We start from the raw sequence: 23,845 nt of genomic DNA on the forward strand, positions 1-23,845 counted from the left end.
GTATGGACTTAGCAAGGGGTCAGTGGTTTTCACCAGACTGGCAAAGAGGTCTATGGAATGAAAAAGGTTAAGAACCCCTGACTTAGAAGATGCAACCTTTAGGCAAGGAGCAGGCAAAAAAAAAAATTGTGAAAAAATTCCTTACCTTCTCATTTTCCCTGAACAATCTCAGAAGCAGATTGACAAAGTCAATAAGTTGTGAAAATGATAGCTGTGCTCCCTTTATGCCCTCATCACACATCTAGATTCTGCTTATCTCTATTCATAGACCAGTCCAAACAAGTTGTAGTTGAATCTCTCTACATTATAAGCTGCTATGGGACATTGGTGGAGCACATGATGGAGCCACGACCCCTCAGTACTGCCCCCAAGATAAGCGATGACACCCCACTGGAAATGATGACATCACCTCGAGCCAGCTGGACTCTGGTTAGGTAGTACCTCTTCTATTTTTCCCCCTAAAGCAGCTTTATTGAAGTATACAATATATACAAAGTTTATTATTTGATAAGTTTTGACATATATATACACCTGTGATACCATCACTACAATCAAGATAACATATCCATCACCTCCAAAAGTTTCTTTATGACCCTTTGTAATCTCTCTCTCCTGCCACTCTGTGTTTACCCCACACCCTGAATCCCAGACAATTGATCTGCTTTCTGTTACTACAGATTATTTTGCATTTTCTATAATTTTATATAAATGAAATCGTACACTATATACTCTTTTTTGTCTGGCTTCTTTTATACAGCAAAATGATTTTGAAACTCATCTATGTTGTTGCATGTATCAGTATTTCATTCCTTTTTTTATATCGAGATGGAATTCATATTCCATAAAATTCACCATTTTAAAGTGAAATTTTCACAAGGTTGTGCCCTTTTCACAGTATCTGTTTTCAATTCTTTTAGGTTCATACCTAGGAGAGGACCCCTTTTGTTATTGTTATTGTTGTTCAACCCCAGGTTGATTTTGACTGTTTTTTTTAAACTTTATTTTGTACATTTAATAATTGCAAATATAAACAATAATTTAAAAATAAAAAGAAAACAGTTGAATAAAAGCATACATTTATCAATTAAATGTACTGGATATAAATTTTTTAAAAATTATACACTCTGTTACACAATACATTTGGCCCATAGTAATGCAGTCATACAGTATTTTTCCTTTTGTAAACAAATAATTTTATTGATGGATATTAATAAAGCATACAATTCATCCAAAGTGTATATCAATGGTATTTGGTATAAATCACATAGTTGTGTGTTCATCACTTCAGTCATTGTTAGAGCACTTTCATTATTTCAATACTTACAGTAAACAAAGTAAAACAGGCAAACAAGAAAATTCTTTTCCTCTCAATCTCTCTCTCTCTTTCCCCTGCTGTACATAGCTGCTATTTTTGGCTATTCTTGCACAATTGCTTATTTACTTATTATGCAGTTTTATTGAGATTTATTCACTTACCATACTATCTATCCAAAGTGTATAATCAATGGCTTTTATTTTTTGTCTTTTTAAAATTAAAGTTAATAGATCACATAGAATGTTACATTAGAAAAATATGAGGTTCCCATATAATCCACTCCCCACCCTCCCATCATTTTTGTAAATTGTATTTTTTGAAGATACGTACATCACAAAAAAGGTTACATTATAAAAAATGTAAGAGGTTCCCATATACCCCCCAATCAATGGCTTTTAGTATTTATCACCATAAAAGATTTTAGAACAACTTCATTCCTCCAAAAAGAAAAACCCCACATCAATTTTGCTGATACATATTAATAAAGCATATAAAAGGAGTACCTCTTTTTTTACCCCTTTCCTTTTACTCATTCTCATTTGTGTTATCTTTCCTTGGATTTAGTCGTTCCCTTCTCACATGTAGAGATCCTCAGGGCTTACCCTATTTCCCGTTCCGTGCTCAATGAGAATGAAGGGTAGCATTGATATGTTCCATTGAGCGGAATAGAAGCTAATTGTAAGGTTTTCCTTTAAAATAATTTCCCAGGATACAATTTTTAAGCCTGTAGAAATGTTTATTAGGAATCAAAGTCCTTCTCAAAAATATATGATTAGAATCTTTACAAGCTAACACAAAGAGGGAAAAATAAAAACATGGAAATAGCTCAAGTTAATCTATTGTCCAGGAGAGAAAGAAAAATGTTCTATACTTGATATAGTATAGAAGAAAACAGACAAAAATGATATGAAAATGATCCCTGCCTTTGACATTTTAAAATATTCTTTTAATCTTTCAATTTATCAAGCTGTTTTTAATTAAAATTACAGAACCATCATTGTTGAAGTGAGTGACTAAATTTGAAACTCAGGTGCTACTTAAGTCTGTAGTAAGTCATTCATTGATACAACTATGTTGTATTTTTAAAAGTCATTTTTCCCTGCTTCATTTTCTTTTAAAATATGCACATATTCTAAGAATAGAAAGGTCAAAGAATGGTCAGAAATGAGGTAAAATTAGAACTGCTTTGTTGTAATATTTGAATTTCACACTCTATTTCTGCCCAGTGGCCTGAATGTCTTATCTCATCCTATTGCAGGGTTTTCTATTATTGAACTAGTATTTGCTCCATATTATTTGTATGACTCACTGCCACCTACTCATTTTTCAAAATTTGTGGTGCTTCTACTTGCTTTATTTCAGAAGCAGCATCATTTTTAAAAAATTTTATTGAAGTATAGCATTCATACATGAACATACATAAACAATAAATGTATAGTAAAAGTAAGTGAGCTTACAAAATAACTATGCATATCATCATACAGAGTTCTCATACATCACCCCACAACCAACAGCTTGCATTGTTGTGAAGAATTTTGTTACAACCTTTGAAGAGCATGGACTACTACCTATAGCCCATTTCTTACATTTGGTGTATTTTTGCCTCAACCCATTGGGTTATTAATTAGCATTATGTATCTGTTACAGTTTTTAAGAGAACTTTCTCATATTTATCCTGTTAATCATACTCCATCTTCCACCATAGGATTCCCTGTACTATACAGTCCCACGCTTTGTACAATTCATTCAAAGTATGTATTCAGTAGCTCTCATTTTCATTACAGAGTTGTGCTGTCATCATCTCAGTCAATTTTAAAACGTTTTCATTACTGCTTATATCCCCCATTGTCATCCCTTAGAATTGATATAATATCTCCTTTGCCATTGCTGCCAAAATATTACAATATTACTGTTAACTATCACCCGTAAGTTACATTATTTCTAATTTTACAGTATATCACTATATTCTTAACACTTTGTAAAAGAGCAGTCTTATATTTATACTATTAACCACAAAATTCATTTTTTTAAGCACATGACCTCGTGTTTCAGGTTTCAGCACTCATAAGTTCATTTTAATGATTACAAAGATTGTGTGAGTTTATATCAGAGTCTGTAAGTGATGACAGTGATGGTGATTTAAACCCCATCTATTAAGTGTAAATATTAATGTTCTTCTGCTGTTTCCTCAGAACCCCTCAATGGAATGAATTGCAACCACCATTTAATGCAAACCACCCTCTGCTCCTTGCAGCAGATGCAGTACAGTATTATCAGTTCCTGCTTGCTGGCTGTAAGTAATTGTGATCGTTTTTTTCCCTTCCATATGGTATTTTCAGATTTTAAAGTAGCCATACACATTAGCACTGTTCCATAGGCCAAAGGTCTTAAGCAATCAGACTTAGACATGTAAAATATTTAATATAAAATGTAAAGAGTGGCTTTACATTAAGCCTACCTTCTGCCTGCTCATGTTTCCTGCCCTTGAGATAGATGTACCCCTGCAATGATAATAGGCAAATTGATAGGGAATATCTGATGGGCTCAAAAATTTAACATGAAGATATAATAAATAGTTTCTTTTAGCTGGGTACCCTTTTCTAATATGAAAATCATCAGTAATTTTTCACTATGAAAACTGTTGCCAGCAGGTTTTTATTTCTTTTTATAGAATTTTACTTACAATGATAAAGTAACAATTGTAACAGAAGTTTTGTCTTTTTTTATAATTTCATTTTTTATTTGTTTGTTTACTTTAATATCTAAGCTGAACTGAATTCTTGAATACTTAAGTAGAAAATGTTCATTGAGGTAGATACAATATTTGATATGGGAGGCATGAGTAGATAATTTAATATTATCCAGTTTGTGGTCATAAATTTAAAATACTTTACAATTATTCGGTTTTGTAGAATGGACTAGATCCTTAATTTAACTTGATGGCTCCTAAGTACTACGTGTTTTTAAGAAATTTCCTAAAAATCAACATTTGCATGTTTCTTACAAGGTTGTATTATATTCAACCTATTGTCTTACTTGGCTGTATTGTAAATTGTGAATTAATATATTTCCAGAATTTTGTATTTTATATTTACAGTGTGTTATATATTATACTGGAAACAGATGAGTTGTAGAAAGTTTGTAGATCTTACTCTGAAGTTATGAATTGTATCACATTATTATGCTTGTACAAATATAATTGTAACAGTCAGTATTCTTGCTCTTTCATACAGTTAAACTCACTGATTATCCCAGAATGTATTTGTTGGGCCCTACTATGTGTCACTTATGATTTAAATATCAATAGTATATTGCATCTATCCTCAATGGACTCACTATCTGATTTGGGAAACAGATGCTTAATAAAAGAGGTATAATAAAATGGATGGTTATATAGGGAGCTATGAGAGCAATGACTTAAGTTGCCACAGGCTTCACAGAGGAATAATATGTAATTTGAGGCTTAAATTACAGGTTTGATTTCCTCAGGTTTGTTCTTCAGAGGAAGGATCAAGTGCTGGAGTCATAGAATAGACAAAATATGAGGCACAGGAGATACCAGGAATTTGGATTTGATTTTATAGGCCCGTACTTCAAGAATCAGAATACATAGCATTTGTTAGCCTCTAGGTTATTTAAGCATATATTTAACTTTCTCACATGAGTGAGAAGAAACATGACATATATATTATATCAAACTAAAACCATGAACACTACCTCTCAAAATGGGCGAAAATAATCAATTGTTGAATTAACTTTCAGAATTATTATTTGTTTTCTTTGTTTTGTTATTTTGGTACCTGTTAGATATTATCACTTCTAAACTCTTATGTCCTGTTCTTAGAATAAAAAATCCCTGGGTGCATAGTTTGAGAACCACCAATATATGCAGTAGCAAACCATCAAATATTTTCAAGCATAGGGGTGACATTATCAAAACTACATTTTGGAAAGATCATGCTAGCAACATTGTAGCAGAAGGTTCAAAAACTAAAAGAGAGGGCTTTAATTAAGGCAGTGTACACAGAGAAGACAAACAATGAAATGGTGGAAGAAAGGAGTCACTGATGGATTGTATAGTTTCTAGTTAAAATATGAATCATATGAATTATAATGCATTTCATTCTAGAAATTTTTATTTCTAGATGGATTGAGCATTGTGATAAGGGAAAAAAAAGCCTGGATTTCACTTCCAAATACCTCTTTTAATAATTCAATAAATGTAATATATCAATAATAATATCTGCTCTCATCTCCTAGAGGTATTATGATCAATTAGGTGATGCTAAAGTACTTTTAAAAATTGTAATCATTATATGCTTTTGTTTGTTATTAAGAAGGTCATATTTTCAAATAATTGACTGTAAGGACTTTAATAAAATTACAGATCCTTTTTAGTACTTAACATACATGATGGTATACCAATTCTGATTTTATTGTAATATCTGTTATCTAAGTTACAGACTGTAATAAATAAAACTCTGCTATCCTTTTGAAATGCTACTATAATGACAACTTAATAGATTAAAAAAAAATACCTGACAGGTAATCCTGTAATAATTATTACTTCTTTTTTAAAAATATATTTATATTTTTAATATTACATTGCTTCTTTCTATCAGGGTAGAGACATAGAATTTGCCTAGTGTTTTAAAATAAGGTCTTCTTCTTTGATAAAGAAAAGGCATATGTTAAAGCAGACTACCTGATCGACAGCCCTGAACATACTAGTGTATTTCATGACTGAAGCGATTAAATTTGCAGAACGAGGACATCTAGATCAGAGGAGTAGAAACCTGAAATACACTTGGTCAAAGCAATGCTGGTGCCCATTTAGAGAGAATCCTTTACTTGTCCATCTTTTGTGTCCTTTCTGCAATTTGGAAAAAATTTAGAAAGACTGCTATTACTTTCTGACTTTTTCTCTACTTCCCCTCTTTGAAACCATTTGAAAAATAGCATGAACTTGATGCCAGGAAGTCTTTTTTGTTGTTGTTTTACTCAACCATATTGAAAACCACCTCCTATGTCTCAACTTTGAGTTTCTTTTGATAAATATATTTCTAAAATTATTTTCAAATATAACTACTTGGAGTAGACTAGAATCAAGGAACACGTGTAACTTTAATTCAAACTACACAAATATTGTAAACTTTTTAGTTGTGTTTAGATCTGTGGATCAAGTAGAGCAGACTTATATAAACTACGGAAATTATAATAATAGTAGACAAAGAATGATGTAAATGGAAATAGGAAAGAGACTTTGTCTAGGGAGAAGAGAGTAGGATGTTTAACAAGGAATCTCTACTTCCCTTCCATCCCTGTAATCATAATAAATACACTGATAGTTGATAAAAGTTTTGCATATATGGCAAAAGTCTGTGGGGACATATGTGGGAGGAAATCTGCCTGAAACACTATCTAAGAAGTGAAAACTCCAAATTTTGTTTAATTATAGTCACCATTCCTACCTGTGCTAACTGGTTGGAATGACCAAAGTTGAGAAAGTCTGGTATATCATGGATTGGATCATACTAAAATGCTTCCCATAGCAGTCACTATGGAAAGGAAGGTGACTTCTTTATTATAAAGTAGAACCATGTGAAATTGCCATTTTAAGTATAAAATTACAAAATATCAATATTTCATATAGTTTGACCTAATAGATTAGTTAATTTATATGAAAACTGAGTATACAGATGGTAATCTAATCTTGGTATATAGCTCAATAAACTACATAAAAGGCAAGCATCTAATATCATAAGAAATCTTGGGATAAGTTTATAAATAGGTTGCAGCAAAGAATATTAGTGATTTTTATGTTAACACTATTTTTCTTCCCTTCAGAATAAAATTTACATTCTATAAAACTAGTGTTTTCCTTAGCCTAAAATAAGGACATACATTAGAGCAAGCTAACAAATAACAATCAGCTTTGAATATTAAACCCAAAGTAGATAATAGGTGATTTGACATTAGTAGTATTTTATTTTATTTTATTTTTTAAAAGACTTATTTATTTCTCTTCCCTCCCCTCCCCCCACCCCAGTTGTCTGTTCTCTGTGTCTATTTGCTGTGTCTTCTTCTTTGTTCGCTTCTGCTGTTGTCAGCAGCACGGGAATCTGTGTTTCTTTTTGTTGTGTCGTCTTGTGTCAGCTCTCCGTGTGTGTGGTGCCATTCCTGGGCAGGCTGCACTTTCTTTCGCGCTGGGCAGCTCTCCTTACGGGGCGCACTCCTTGCGCGTGGGGCTCCCCTACGTGGGGGACACCCCTGCATGGCACGGCACTCCTTGCGCGCATCAACACTGCACATGGGTCAGCTCCACATGGGTTAAGGAGGCCTGGGGTTTGAACCGCGGACCTCCCATGTGGTAGACAGAAGGCCTAACCACTGGGTCAAGTCCACTTCCCTAGTAGTATTTTAAAAGTGCTGACATTGTCTGGCTTTGTTGGAGATCAGAGTTTGAACTTCTTTCTTAGATAATCATGATTAAATGAAAAGTTCTTCCATAAACTTAAAAATTTATTTTATTTATTAGATTATAACAGACCACTCAACAGCACTGTAGCTTTGATACCCAGTAGAAAGATGACTGGAATCCTTAGAACTTTCTTGGAGCCATGTTTTATTGGGGGTATAATTGCTCTTATCTATCTTTCAAAGGCAATATGGGAAAGGAGGCGGGGGGAAGAGCCTCTTATATGTTTCCATTCTATTTCAAAATTCTTGAAAAAATAAAATTGTTTGTTTCATTCTTGATTTTACAGTTGAATAGTAGCTTCTAACCAAGATTACCCTCCTACCTGAAAGAATAACAAAGGCAAATCCAGTGATATAAATCAAGTCCCTGGACATCAGGGAATAAAGGATGGGAAATAAATAAGGCAGGCCCTATGAGTGCCTCCATTTCCTGCCTGGAAAAAATTTCTAGGATGTGTTAAAATGAGGGGGGAACTAGTTGGAACCTGGAGGACTCTGTGAGTTGAGGAAAAATGAGCAGAAAATCCAGGGGGACCAGGGAATCTAGAGCAGCTGTCAGCAAGCAAATATGAACTGTTTTTATAATTAATGATTTATTAGAACACAGCCATGCCCTTTCATTTTTTTTTCATCTTTTTAAACTAATTTATATTCACACTTTGTAGAAATAGAATCATACAATATGTTACACAATGTATTTAGTTTATAGTAATGCAGTCATACAGTATTTCATTTATACATTGTATATAGCCACTTTTGAACTCCAACCACAGGGCTGGGTAGATATAACAGAGATCATACGACTCACAAAGTCAAATATCATTACTATTGGAACACTCCTGACCTAGAGTTTACTGTACTGAATATCAGAGAGGAGAGATATACAGAGAGAGAGAGAACTCTGAAGAGTTGCAGAGGCTCTCCTTCGAGTATTCAACCAGATACTTAGAACAGTGTGGTGACAATACTCGGGATGCTATGGAACTAACCATCTGAGAGTTTTAGAGAGCTTGGTTCCTGGTGCTTACACAGGGTCATGATTAGTGATACTAAAACAGTTATAACTGTTCAAATGTTAATTAGAGATGTGCAAAATATTTAAAAAGACCTATATCAAACTTCTAATTGTGAAATTATCCAAAGTGGAACATATATGAAGTAAATTTTTTTAAGTATCACTGAGCTTTGGGACAGTATATATTGGTAATTAGAGTCCTTGAAGGAGTGGATGGGACAGAAAAATAATGGCCAAAAATAATAGTAATGTATTGTGGTTCTTAAAGCATATATATGTATGTATGACAACAGTAGCTTAAAAGCTAGGTGCAGGAAAATTTAAATATACAAGTTGCATGGCTTTGAAGAGCATTTGTGGAATGAAAAAAGCCAATCTTAAAAGTTTATGTACTTCAGGATACCATTCCTATAACCTCAAAATGACAAAATTATAGTCATGGATAACACATTAGTGGCTGCCAGGGATTAGGGATAAGGGTAGAAAGGAGCTGGATAATGTGACTGTAAAATAACACGAGGGAGTTCTTTGTTTTGATGGAACAGTTCTATATCTAGATTGTGGTGAAGATTACACAGATTTATACCTGTGATAAAATTGAATAGAACCACACATACACACACACAGAATAAATGCATGCACAACTGGAAGAATCTGAATAAAGTCTTTGGATTTTGAAAAGATCCTGGTTTTGAAATTGGGTAAAGGAATGCCAGGTCTCATTTGTCTAAAGATATTTGCTGAATTCTCTTGTAATTTCTTCTTTGACCCACTGATATTTGAGTGTGTTGTTTAATTTCCATAAAATGTATGAATTTTCCCTTTTTCATCTATTATTGATTTCCAGCTTCATTCTGTTATGATCAGAGAAAGTGTTTTGTGTAATTTCAATCTTAAAATTTGTTAGATAGCGGACTTGGCCCAGTGGTTAGGACGTCCGTCTACCGCATGGGAGGTCTGCGGTTCAAACCCTGGGCCTCCTTGACCTGAGTGGAGCTGGCCCATGCGCAGTACTGATGCACACAAGGAGTGCTGTGCCACGCAGGGGTGACCCCACGTAGGGGAGCCCCATGTGCAAGGAGTGCGCCCTGTAAGGAGAGCTGCCCAGCACGAAAGAAAGTGCAGCCTGCCCAAGAATGGTGCTGCACACACGGATAGCTGACACAACACAACACAAGATGATGCAACAAAAAGAAACACAGATTCCCATGCCGCTGACAACAACAGAAGCGGACAAAGAAGAAGACGCAGCAAATAGACAGAGAGAACAGACAACCTGGGTGGTGGGGAAGAGGAGAGAAATTAAATCAATCAATCAATCAGTCTATCTATCTATCTTTTTTTTAAAAAAAATTTGTTAGATCTTGTTTTGTGACTCAACATATGGTCCATCCTGGAGAAGTATCCATGTGTCTTGTGACCCAATATATGGTCCATCCTAGAGAAGTATCCATGAGCACTCTTCCCAGGGAGGAATACTTCTGCTTACCTCTCAGTTGGCTGCAGTGAGCCATGGGTTTTATTCAGGTTGTTCACCTTGAGTGTTGGGGGTGGGTACAATTCCTGGCTGCAGCAGCTTATAACTCATGATTTCGTTCAGGCTGCTTCATCTCTTTGTCCCTTGCCCTCCTAGGGGGTGCACAGCACTCCTGGTCTGCAGAGCCCCAAAGCAGGGTCCCTTGGACAGCTTTTTGCCCTTTTTTGTTTTTGTGGGAGGATTGTGCCCTGCCTACCTATTCTGATGACGTCTTCCAGAAGTCCCTTATAGAAGTTCTTGACATAAAGTCTGTTTTGTCTGATGTTAATATGGTTACCCGAGCTCTTTTTTGTTTACTGTTTGCATAGAATATCTTTTTTTTTTTTTAAGATTTATTTATTTATTTGTCCCCCTTCCCGCCATTGTCTGCTCTCTGTGTCCATTTGCTGTGTGTTCTTCTGGGTCTGCTTGTATTCTCATTAGGCAGTTCAGAGAACTGATCCTGGTACCTTCTGGAGTGGGAGAGAGGTGCTCAATCTCTTGAACCATCAGTAAGGTTAATTGCTAACAAATGACCAAATACAGTGAATGCTACAGCTCTCTTCTATGTTCGTGGTAACAGGAGTTTTGGCGCCATTTCAGCGTCACTATTTGTATCTGTCTATCAGAGTTAGAGTACAGTTGTTTTTCAGTTTCATTCTCCTCTATAGAATTTCTATCAATTGTTTGACTCCATTAAGTGTGCAGAGGAAATAAAAGCCTGAATGACCAATCCACCAGGGGCTGTGGATAGACCCTTTCTTTGTCCATACTCAGAGCCCTGCATTAGGACTCATTATCCATTTATAATAGTGACCTTTGACCCCTGGGTCATTGAAAAGTATTCAGTGGCTTTTCTGACACATAGGGCATATCTCTCAGCAGACACATAAAACAATGGGATGTCTGGTAGTCTGGAAGGCTAGTATACATTGCAGGTTTAAAAATAAATATATAGCCTTGTGCCAAGTAGTCACTCTGGCAAATTTTTTTCCTTTGCCCTTTCATGGTTTATCAATGGGACAAGGTGAGCCTAATGTCTAGAAGATGGATGTAGTGTACCTTTTCTTCTAATAAAAAAAAAATTGTTTTGCCATATTTTGAGTTTTGTTTTCTAGAAATTGTTTGCTTTCATTTTTACCTTGTCATTTCCTGATGGAGACATGTAGAAAGATTAAGATATAATGACTGTCTTACAGCCAATGTCTTTGGAAAGCATTTGCCAAAGATGTTCAAGGTGGCCCCACAGGTTATCTATGGCATGTGAACCTCTATTTCACTTTGTTCATTTCTGACCAAACTGTTAGTGACCAACTCTTCCGCTGAAGTTTCGGAAAGGGTTTAACCTTTCCTTAGTCACTACAGTTCAGGTTTCTTTTGTGATGTAAATTGACCTAGAGAAAGTTCTACAAATCTGGTGGTTTTTTTTCCGGCTCTGTGTAAGTAGATAGACTTGTGAAAAAATAGAGTTAGATTGGTGATTAACAAATGAAATATACGGAGAGAGTAAAACAGTCTTGTCCACAGGTTTACAACCTCAAAGGAACGGCAGGCTCTGATCAGTCTTTACTCTACCAGTAAATAACTGTGTGACCTTAGCTTAGTGCCTATCTTATGTACTGAAAGGAGTTGGTCATTTACCTGAAGTATGTTGGGACAGGAAAAATAAAAGATTCAGAATGACTTCTTCATCAAGTCATGTGAGATAGGAAAAAATGTATCAGAGTGTTTTTTAGGTTTAAGAAGTGTGCTTTGTTTAATAAATCCCTGTTTCTCTCTTAGAATTTTACATGATTTTGCATTTATTGTCACATGAATTGGCCTGCTCACTTTATTAAAAAGTATTCATGAGATACAGATTTGTAGAAGTCCAGTTTATTAGATGTAATTAGCGTCCTCACTGTTTACTAGAACCCAGGTGTCTTTATTCCAGCAAAGTAGTTTTCCTATTAAGTGACATGCTACTGCTTGCTCTTAGATATTGACACACAGAGGTGTTATCTCCACAAGCATGACCACTGAGTCACAGCACAGATGTTTCTTTCCAAACCAGTTATGGAAAACCATGTAGTAGTAAGAACTCTCTGTGTGACAAGAATTAGTATATTAACTAGATTATAGTACCGTTTGACAAACTGCTTACTAAATACATCAAAATTGATTGGACATTCTGTATTTTAATTGACAAATGGCTACATTAGGAGAAGGAGGGAAATCCATTAATAATAGCTGCTCTCAACCATAGGCAATGTAATCATATAAATATGGATTTTGTTAAAACAAAAATCTCTCTTCATGGTAGTGTTGCTTATATGTGTAGCTGTACTTCTTTGCCATTAAGGGAAGGGCTTCTCTTAACCACTGTCTTTTAAATAATAATAAAAATTCTGCTATGTTAAAAGATAAGTTTCAGGCTTCCCTGCCCACATAGTAGTTTTTAAAAATATACCAGAAAAGATAGAAAATAATGAGGTCAGCCTTTCTGCTCAATTCTCCATTGCATTTCTATTTGTCTATCTTGTGCTTGCAAGCTCATATTATTTCCCAGATTACTTTAGGGATTTGTGTCTGTCCTAGAGTAAGTCTTTTTTTATGGAAAGACTTTACTTAGGAAACAGGAAATCTGGATGTGGATGGCTCTGCCTTCTTCACTTAGTGAGTTTGAGTGAGTCTCATTACTTCTAGGCCTCAGTTTCTTTATTATTAAGAGACTGAAAATCCTTTCAACTTTCAGATTTGGGGAACCTCTGCCCCACAGTCAGATAAATTGTCTTGAAATTCCAGAAAATTCAGAATAAGGACTTGTTAAAGGAGAACAAAAGCAGGCAGCTTAGACACCAGTAGTCAAGGTCTTTGTCTTGTCACCCATTTTTTATTTTTGTTTTTGCACATTTTTATATAGTAAAACGATTTTATAATATTTATAATATCTTACAAAGTCCTGATTGTGGGAAAGAAGTAGATAAAAGGAACCTGCACTTTCGTATTTGCTAAACATATCTGAGCAGTCATGTTGGGCCTTTTATTTCTTGGAAAACCTAATAATAGAAATCCCTTCTTCCTTCATGTCTATGTCTATATGACTTTGCTGTTTACTATACTCTTTAATACCTTTGATTTCTTAATCTAGTCTTAAGTCTTTAGTATAGCTAGTTTTTATATTGTACCCCTTTCTGTGTATACTGCTTATGAAGCCTACATGTTTAATATATTGCTATTTCTTAAATTCTGACTATTCATTACATTTGTTAAAAGCTCTGATTTTGCCTTGATGGTGTATAAGCTTTAGTCAACCTTGAATTTCTCTTCTTATTTTAGGGAAAAAAAAGGTTTTCTCATGATTTCTCTTACTGAAGGTAACCAACCCAGTGACCAGGGCATAAGGGAGGTGGGTGATTGCCATTGACTATCTTTCTACAGTTTGAAAAATGAATCTGTTCTCCTTTTTGTTATCATATGACAGGAGGCTTATGGCCATGTGATTTTGTAGAACTAAATAGAGAAACATGAAACACTGAGCTGCTTTCATTGCCTTTCTGCTATCAGTAGATTTCTTGCCTTTTCTACCGTGCTTTTTTTTGTATTTTATAACCGCTATATGTGAAGGTTCTTTGACAGTCTCAGCCGTCTCGTGTTATGTTAAGAGGACTTCTAGTCAAAGAACTTTTTCTCTATTATTTGATAGCTTTATATGGCATCTCTGATCAGGATATGTAGATATTTATTAGGATGATAAACAAGGTTATATTAAGTTAAGGAGACAATAAATAGGGTAACTATAAATTGATTTATATTTACATTTATATAAATTTATTTATACAACATGTAGTACTTTGTGTCTGGTTTCTTTCACTCAGCATAATGTGGTTTTTTGGTCTGATATTAACATCTTGTAGTATGCTCTAAATAAATAATGATATACAAGAGTTGATATTTGGGGATAAACAGTTCATATATGTTTCATATGAAAAACTTAAAATAATGAACTCACTGAGTAGGTAAAGAAGTGCTGGCTGGGAGTCAGGTTTTTTTTTAAACTGTTTTATTGAGATATATTCACATACCCTACAGTCCGTCCAAAGTGTACAATCAGTGGCTCTCAGTATAATCACAACATTGTGCATTCATCACCACAGTAAATTTTAGAACATTTTCATTAATCCAAAAAGAAAAGCCCTATATATACCCCTATTATTGACGCTTCTCCAGGATAAAAACTTAATATTTTATTATCTGCTCTGTGACCTTCCATCTATTGAGAAAACATACTTATAACAACTTGAAAACATTCATATCCCATAGAAATGTATTTTAGGTGCCTCAAGAGTTTTCCTGAGGTCTCTAGGGACATTGACATCGACAAAGGGAAGGCACACTGCATCTTCCTATCTGGGAATGTATGATAATCTTTATCACCAATATAACATAATTATATTCATTTATAATTCTCCTAATCATGATTCTTCTTTTCCTTTCATTTGAACCTATAATTTTCAATGTACCTGTTAAGTATATTTCAGAGATTTAAGTCTTTGGGCGGTTCAAATGTCAGTTGAGCCCTGAATCCCAAAAGAGTAGTGGGCAACTTCTATTTTCCAATTCTTCAGGCTTCCTGGACAACCAACAAAAGTATAATGATGGGCAGGTCTCATCTCAAAAATCTTCGAGTGTCTACAGCAGCAGACAGGATAATTCCTTCTTTCTGCCCCATGGTATCTGGGTCCTTTCTCGGTCTAGGGCTGTTAGAACAGACATCATCCAAGACCCCACAAAATTGGGGAATGAACAACTGTGAGGTCTGTGTGTGTGTTTGTAACCTTGGACCAAAGTAGATGAGTTGTTACTGCGGATGTTATCTTGTGTTGATGGAAGAACTTGTAACATTGATATAAAGATAGTGGTTGCCAAGGGTTCAGAATGGAGAGGGAGAATGAATGAGTGGAGCAGGGCATATGTGGGACTGTGAGATTTTTCTGTATAATACTGCAATGAGGACACATGACCTTTTGCATTTGTACAGCACAAAGTGTAAACCATAATGTAAATTATAGACTTTGGTTAGTAGCAATGCCTCAGTATTGGCTCATCAACTGTAACAAATGTACCACACTAATTTAAGATGTTAATAACAGGGTAACTATGTGTGTGGGTGCATGGGGTGGGGTTATATGGGAATTCCCTGTAAGTTCAGTGTAATTTTTCTGTAAATGTAAATCTAAAACTTCTTTAAAAATAAAAAATAGCATCTTCAAGAGAGGTCCTATTTACAATGGGTTCACACCCTCAGAAATGCAGATTAAGACTAAGAACAAGTATTTATTGGGGCACATCATTCAACCCACTAGGTTCAGCAATCTAGGTAAACTAGAGCTAAAGGTGTTACTGTGCCTAACAGATACAGTGCAGTGCAGTGTGATAAAAGCAATGTTTTAGAAAAATTGAAAAATGTTGGTGTCATTATATTTCACTGAATAGTGCTAAATAGTACTTTATGTGTATCATACCTTAGCCGAGAAAGTCAAGATAACTGTCAGTATGCAGCTCAAGAAATGTTTGTTCATTTTTTTTCCCCAAACATTCATGCAACATTTTAACTGTCATATTTTTATAATGGCTAAAAATTGAAAATAATGTAAATGCCTACCAACTGAAGAGGGGTATCATTTATGGCGCATCTGTATAATGGAATCATATTTAACTGTTAAAAAGAATGAAGTACATCTAAATGTGCTGATGCAAAAAATGTTAAAATATATCATGTTTAAAATACAAGTTGCTGAACAAAACAAAACTTTATTATGGAAATGTTTGAACAAAACAAAACTTTATTGTGGAAATGTTTAAACATACCAAAAATTATAGTGAACAGTGTAACAAATCTACCTATTTCCCAGCTTTAGCATTCTACTACTCTTGTTTCTTCTTTTACCTTAAAATCTTTTTTGGGGTTTGGCTTGGGGGGCAGGAGTACAATATTTTAAGAAAGCCCACTATTGTGTTATTTTACATGTAAATACATGTAGTAAGAAGGACTTTGCTTTTTTTTTCTTTACATGATTACCATGCCTTTACATAATACACAGTTTGTGGAGATAACTCTCTGTGGTAGTTTGGCACTGTGGAGCAGTAGTGGGAAGAGCAAATCTTGATAGATTCTCTTTTGTATTTGGAAAGATAGAGAAAATCCTAAGGTAGTTGTGGAGTAGTTTTCTCTGTCTCATTCTTTTCCTTATCCTCTTGGTTCTGTGAGTTTTCTGACTTATTTATAGGTAAACTTGTAAACATTTAATTTCTATATTTTATGGAACACAGCATGGACCCTTAATGATTGTTTTAAATTATTTTAAATTATGTTCTAAGTATAGGTTGAAAATATTGGTGTCTTCCATATCTAAAAGTTTTTAACTCCATGCCAAGGGAACTTTGCCTCTTTTACATAGGTAAGAGAAAATCCGTATTTGATTCCTACTGTTGTGTAATGATCTAGATTTATCTGATACATAATTTAAAAAAAAAAGATTTATTTTTTATTTATTTCTCTCCCCCCACCCTGTTGTCTGCTCTCTGTGTCCATTCACTGTGTGTTCTTCTGTGTCCACTTGGATTCTTGTCTGTGCCACTGGGAATCTGTGTTTCTTTTTGTTGCATCATCTTGTTGTGTCAGCTCTCCGTGTGTATGGTGCCATACCTGGGCAGGCTGCACTTTCTTCATGCTGGACGGCTCTCTTTACGGGGCGCACTCCTTGTGCATGGTGTTCTCCTACAAGGGGGACACCCCTGCATAGCAGGGCACTCCTTGTGAACATATCTGATAATATCTGATATATAATTAAATAACAAATGAAACGTGGAAGAAACTACATTAACTTTTTGTTAAAAGGATTTTTCCATTTTTACTTTTAGAACCCCCTCCCCAATTTCTTTTGTTTGCCAGACTTTATTGTGGAGGCTGGACTGAGAAATATTCTAACATGCAGGCTTAGTTATGACAATTTCAGTTGCCAAATTAAAGTATTAGAGTCATAATTCTACATAGAATTAGGTCTAGGATGATGTTCTACTTTACAGCAAACAGTCATTCCCCTCAACGAAATGTCATGCCCCTCAATAAAAACACACACTACCTTGTGTGTCTGAGTACTCCCTAAAAAGCTGCTTCTGTATTTGACGTGCCTGTATAATGTGAGTGTACAGATAGAGAGTTAGTGATATATGGAGTAAGAAAGCGAGAAAGAAATTATATGTGCATAACAACGTGAAAGTGAGCACCTTCCTACCTCTACCCCGACTTTTTAAAAATCGCTGAACCAGGAAATAGGGAAGCAAATGAATGACCCAATATGCAATAAGGTCAGCTTTTGTTTCATGGATAGGTTTCATCCATTGACATGCATATGATTTATTTGTTTTCCTTTCTTGATCATGGATGGGCTTCACTATCTGTATCAATTGTAGTATGTTCATTCCATGATTTTTTATTAAACATAATTTTTACTTGAATACTTTTTTTAAACATAAATTTTTAAATAGGTACAAGGTATAAACAATTTAAAAGATACTAAAGAACATGTAGTGGAAAGTAAGTCCTCCCTGTCTTCTAGCTGCCTTCTTCCCCTCCCAGGAGGCAACTGCTATTAACAGTGTCTTGTATTCCACAGTTCTGGAAAGGCGAGCTTTAATAAGAATGGTTATGCTGTAATTTAGATTTATAAGTCTGGTAGATTGTATAACCAATGGCAAGATAAAGTTGTAATCCATAAACTATAAGCACAGCATTGTGCAGTTCTGATATGATTTAAAATAGTAACTGTGGGCTGGTTTTTCCAGCTATCCTGCTGTTATAGTTTTAAGGTATATATATAAAACAGAGTTGTAGTACTACACATGAAATACGTATTGTGTACATCTTTCCAGGTAAATAAATGCCACTTTAACCCTAATTGCAGATAGTTTGGAGGAATTGCTATAGTCTTCTTCAGTTCTCAGAAATATATCCAGCAGTTTGAAGCCTTTGTTCAATGGATCTGACCGATAGCATTAGGCTTTGTGTTTTATTCTTTTTCCTTATCTTCCTAGATATTTAGGGTTACACTGAGAAGCAGAAATAAACTAGGAACCCTTCCAGACTACCACCAGGTTTAACTTGTCCCATACGCTTAACTGTCAAGTGACCTTATGGGCATTAGAAATAAGAAATAAAACTCCTTAGTTTATGTTTTCTGTGGGAATATTTTGCTCTACTTTGAGGGTTGGGAAAAGGAGACAAGGGGAGAGAGAAGATTCACCCAGAATTGTCAGTTATTCAGTGAAATCAATTATCTTATAGGCAATGAAGAGATGTCATTTTTCTAATTGTATGTTGCATGTGGCTGTTCTTCTGGGACTGTGGAATAAAAGGAAAGTGAAACCAGAGATGTACAATGACTGACTGTTAGAAAACTTTAATAATTAATTAGAGAACATCTATAATATCACAGGGTCAGAGAGCAAGGAAGATCATTGATCTAATATATAACATAGGTAAAGTTTGTTCTCCTTCCTGGATATTAACACTTAAACTGTTGTTGTGTTTTATAAAGATGGTTCCTCGTAAACAGATTAGCCAGTACTTTGCAATGCTATTGATTGACTATTCTGTGTATAAAATTCAGGGAACTTCTTTACATTTATGTTCAAACACTTATAAATCAGAGACACAAGTTCTTTCTAGACTTCAGTAGAGATAGAGTCATTCCCTTAATAAGAATTTTTTTAAGCTTAATTATTACCAGAATGTGAATTTGAATGCTATTCATTTCTTAAGGTAGTTAGTTATATTAATTTAACTTGAGAACTTTATCCTTTTTTTAATGATTAAAAGGTCAGGCTTTAATTTTTGACTATTAGATAGGTATGAAATAACTCATTTAAATTTGCAAATCCCTGATTACTACTATTTACTTATGTTTGTTTGGCTATTGCAGTTCCCTTTCTATGAATTGTTTGTTCATTGGAGAATGCCTTTGTCCATTTTGCTTTTGGATTATTTATCTTTTCAGTCATTTTAAATGGTAAATTTTAATTTTTATAGTAAGAAAATTTCCCAAAGCAGAATATCTTCTCAGATCCTGTGTGCTTTCTGATCAGAAACAGAGTTTGGTAAAGAGCCTTCCTTTATGGTATGGCTGCTATATAAATACTGTTTTTAATAAGTACCAAAAATATATTGAAGTTTGTCCTTGGATGAGAGTTTTATCACTCTTGGCCTTTGGGTGAACTTTGAGCCTGAGCTGTTTCATTCAAGGCAGCATGATGTCATTTTACTCGCAAATTTCTCGGTGTGCTAGAAGAAGGAATTTTGTTCCTCTAAATAACCTGAAGGACTGAGTAATGCTGGCACAACATTATTCATCTTTCAGTTCTCACTAAAGACTTCAACATGGTAGACATTTTATTGTTTGCAGGATAGAGATGTGGTAGAGAGGAGAGGGAATCAAAAAGTGTGTCTGGTCCTGAATCTAAAGAATACTTTATTCCACTCCCCACATAAAACTCAGCTGCTAGTATGACCAGCTCACATTCACTTCTCCAAACAAGAATCTCTCGTTCTATCTTTGTTTCTTATCAAAAGATTTTCTGCTCCACACATTCAGGATATGAATGCCATTTGCAGATTTCCAACAGAAGCTTTTATCAGATAACTATATGATTATCTTATATTTAAACTAGGTACCATTTGGATCAGCACTTTTACACTTATTTGATTTCCCTGATAACAACAGCACCGAGATTCATTTCAGAGAGTAGAACAGCATCTTAACATCGCTAGCATTGGGAGCATGGAGTTCACCAACAACAGAACCTGTAGTTGATCAGCAGTGTCCTAAGCTTCCAGAGCTATAGCTAAGAGAATTTAATACTTGGCATTCAAGAAATGTAGGAAAGAACAGAACAAAAAGAGAAAAAAACAGATTTTCCCTCCATTTCTTTCATAAAGAAGCACTGCTTAATGTTCAATATTATACTTTGGGGAAACGGACTTTGGCCCAGTGGTTAGGGCGTCCGTCTACCATATGGGAGGTCCCCGGTTCATACCCCGGGCCTCCTTGACCCGTGTGGAGCTGGCCATGCGCAGCGCTGATGCGCGCAAGGAGTGCCGTGCCACGCAAGGGTGTCCCCCACGTGGCCCCCACGCGCAAGGAGTGTGCCCGTGAGGAAAGCCGCCCAGCGTGAAAAGAAAGAGCAGCCTGCCCAGGAATGGCGCCGCCCACACTTCCCGTGCCGCTGACAACAGAAGCGGACAAAGAAACAAGACGCAGCAGATAGACACCAAGAACAGACAACCAGGGGAGGGGGGGAAATTAAATAAATAAATAAATCTTAAAAAAAAAAAAAAAAATATTATACTTTGTGTGTTATTTTATGTAAAGATGCTTTATCATATTTAGTCTTTTAATACTTGCTTTATCAACTCTTATCTTTCGTTGGCTTAAAAGCGAACAGTTCTGGAAACAAATTATTCTTCCTTTTATTCTTGATCTTAAGGCAATACCTAGACCCTCTATCTTTAGGCGATTTGATTTTTATCTGAATATCTAAAACTATGCCCAATAGACTAGAAGAATATTATCTTCCTTAATATAAAGTATATTCAATATATTGATGATAAAACTTACCTTCTGTCTTCTAACTAGAAGACTAGATTTCTTGCAGATGTGCCTAGATTATTTAGATCTAACTGTTTCTTCTGTTCTGTTTTAGAAGAATTAAAATTGTATTTGATTCCTTGGAATCAAGGGTGTATTCTCATTCTCTGGAGGAAAAAAACACTGAAATGTCAAGAGACTTTACTTTCAATGGGATTAGCAACAAGTTAATCTTTTTTGAAAAAAATTTTTGATATAATCGGCGTTATGTATTCATTATGTCAATCAATATTATTTTCATTATTAAAAAAACAACAGAAAACCCCATCATTCTTAGAACTTTGATTTGCTTCAACCCCACATATACTAACCTCCAAGTATTAGTCTATATCAATTTCATTAACCATTATTTTTTTTAAAGATTTATTTATTCCTGCCCCCCCCCCCTTGTCTGCTTTCTGTGTCCATTCACTGTGTGTTCTTCTGTGTCTGCTTGTATTCTCATTAGGCAGCTCCAGGAAGTGATCCTGGGACCTTCCGGAGTGGGAGAGAGGCAATCATTCTCTTTCGCTACCTCAGCGCCCTGATCTGCTGCATCTCTTATTGTCTCTCCTGTGTGTCTCTTTTTGTTGATCATCTCGCTGTGTCAGCTTTCCGCATGGGCCAGCACTCCTGCGCAGAGCAGTGTTCTGCGTAGACCAGCACTCTGTGCAGGCCAGCACTCTGCATGGGCCAGCTTGCCACATGGGCCAGCTTGCCACACAGGTCAGCTTGCCACACGGGCCAGCTTGCCTTCACCAGGAGGCCCTGGATATCGAACCCTGAACCTCCCATATGGTAGATGGGAGCCCAGTTGCTTAAGTCACATCCCCTTCCTGCCATTGACCATTATTAAAGAGGTGGAGATTTAGGAAAACTTAAGATTGTCATTTTAAATGTTTGTTACTACAATGTTTATAACTCTTTAATTTAGCAATTATTATATGAATGGCTTAATAATTTGTACTTACAGTTTAGTAGCATCTAAAGCAATATTTTCTCTAATTCATAAATACCATATTCCCTGTGAGTAAATTCTTAAAATTCTATATCAATTCCATACCCAACATAATCCTTGTATTATGTGCAGAAGACATCTAAAAATTCAAAAACAGAGAATATAGTTCTTGCAAGCTTATTATATTTTTGTTTTTTTGTTTTTTTTTTAAAGATTTTATTTATTTATTTAATTTCCCCCCCTCCCCTGGTTGTCTGTTCTTGGTGTCTATTTGCTGCGTCTTGTTTCTTTGTCCGCTTCTGTTGTCGTCAGCGGCACGGGAAGTGTGGGCGGCGCCATTCCTGGGCAGGCTGCTCTTTCTTTTCACGCTGGGCGGCTCTCCTCACTGGCGCACTCCTTGCGCGTGGGGCTCCCCCACGCGGGGGACACCCTTGCGTGGCACGGCACTCCTTGCGCGCATCAGCACTGCGCATGGCCAGCTCCACACGGGTCAAGGAGGCCCGGGGTTTGAACCGCGGACCTCCCATATGGTAGACGGACGCCCTAACCACTGGGCCAAAGTCCGTTTCCCTTATTATATTTTTGAAAAGTTATATTATGAATTGACTTTATCCATTTTAGAATATTGGGAATTTTGTTATGTGGGTTTCAGACTTAGGGCATTTTCAAATAACTGTTTTATGTTTCTGTTCATAATTTTATTTATGTTTCTTTACTGGCTTGGAAATATTTTGGGTTTAGATAAGCAGGACTAATTTGCAAAGGTCAGCCCTGAAGTAAATTTGTTTTTGTTTGCTTTACACATAAACACATATAAATATATAATACAAACATGTACACACACATATATATACCCCCCATTTATCATTGTAAAACAGCAAAATATACTGGATGGTTTTTTATTTTTAGCTCTTACTCACTCTCTAGAAGCATGATCTGCTTTCCTGAGCATATATCATAAAGTCTGGTTCACAGTTACTTCATAATGAGCTACACATCCTGCCCCTTGCTTGTTGATCTATGTTTACCAAATGCCTCATATTGAGGCAATACTTTGGAAGATGTGGTCTCTAATGTAAATTGGCAGTGTATCATTTTTAGGTAGATAAGATATGTTTAGATATTACTGATAGAGATATAACATGTCAGAGATTTTTGTCTTGAAATGCCATATCCCTTTCCTGTACCAAGTTTATTAATTACCTAATACCAGCTAGTAAATAAAAGTAATAAACATTTTTCTTCATGTAACAGATGTGTATCTTGGTCCATTAAACTCAGGTTTGAGAGATAGATAACTTTATTTTTCTATAAATAAACAAGTTCTCTTTTGAGCCTCTGTTCTAATAAATGTGGGAAAATTAATCTCAGGTAATTATACTCCTCCCTAAATTGCATCTGAATTCTCTAGGGATTACCAAATGGCAAAATATGAGATGGGCTTTGGAGACAGCTTGTCCTCCTTGTCACCACTGAGATGTCCTAATTCCCTACATTATCACTAGTCATTGGTTCCCATAGGTCCCTGAAGCATCTCTCCTTGTTTCTACTGCAAAACCTTTTCAAAGCTTGTCAGTTCTCTGGGCCAAAATCCATGTTATTCTTGGACAGATAGGAAACATTATTGTCACTCCAGCCATGAGGAACTAGATGAGATTGACACAGTTATGACTGTGCAGACGTACTGTGTAGATACCTCTTATACTCTTGCACCATGTGGGATTTCTTGCCACGTCCCTGAAGCCTACTCAAAAATGAAAATAGAGTTTTCATAGCTATTGGAGCCCCTTGTGGGTTCTATCATTCCCGAACCCTCCTCTGGGACCCTCTTTTTCCCTTTGCTTTCTCTGCTAATTTCCCAATTTCAGAATATCATTCCTAATAATGGAGAGGTTAG

At 35.5% G+C, this 23,845-nt stretch overlaps 1 protein-coding gene across 12 annotated transcripts in view; it reads left to right on the forward strand.

Annotated features, from left to right (window-relative positions):
- BCAS3 (BCAS3 microtubule associated cell migration factor) overlaps positions 1-23,845 on the forward strand; it is a 586,860-nt gene that overhangs the window by 257,846 nt on the left and 305,169 nt on the right. For all 12 annotated transcript variants that reach the window (XM_071210528.1, XM_071210535.1, XM_071210533.1 and 9 more), the window contains 2 exons: positions 269-434; positions 3,508-3,608. In XM_071210528.1, coding sequence (XP_071066629.1) covers positions 269-434; positions 3,508-3,608 — 267 coding nt within the window. The remainder of the gene's footprint in view (positions 1-268; positions 435-3,507; positions 3,609-23,845) is intronic.

The sequence above is a fragment of the Dasypus novemcinctus genome, chromosome 21 (assembly GCF_030445035.2).
Source record: "Dasypus novemcinctus isolate mDasNov1 chromosome 21, mDasNov1.1.hap2, whole genome shotgun sequence".
Taxonomy (NCBI): domain Eukaryota; kingdom Metazoa; phylum Chordata; class Mammalia; order Cingulata; family Dasypodidae; genus Dasypus; species Dasypus novemcinctus.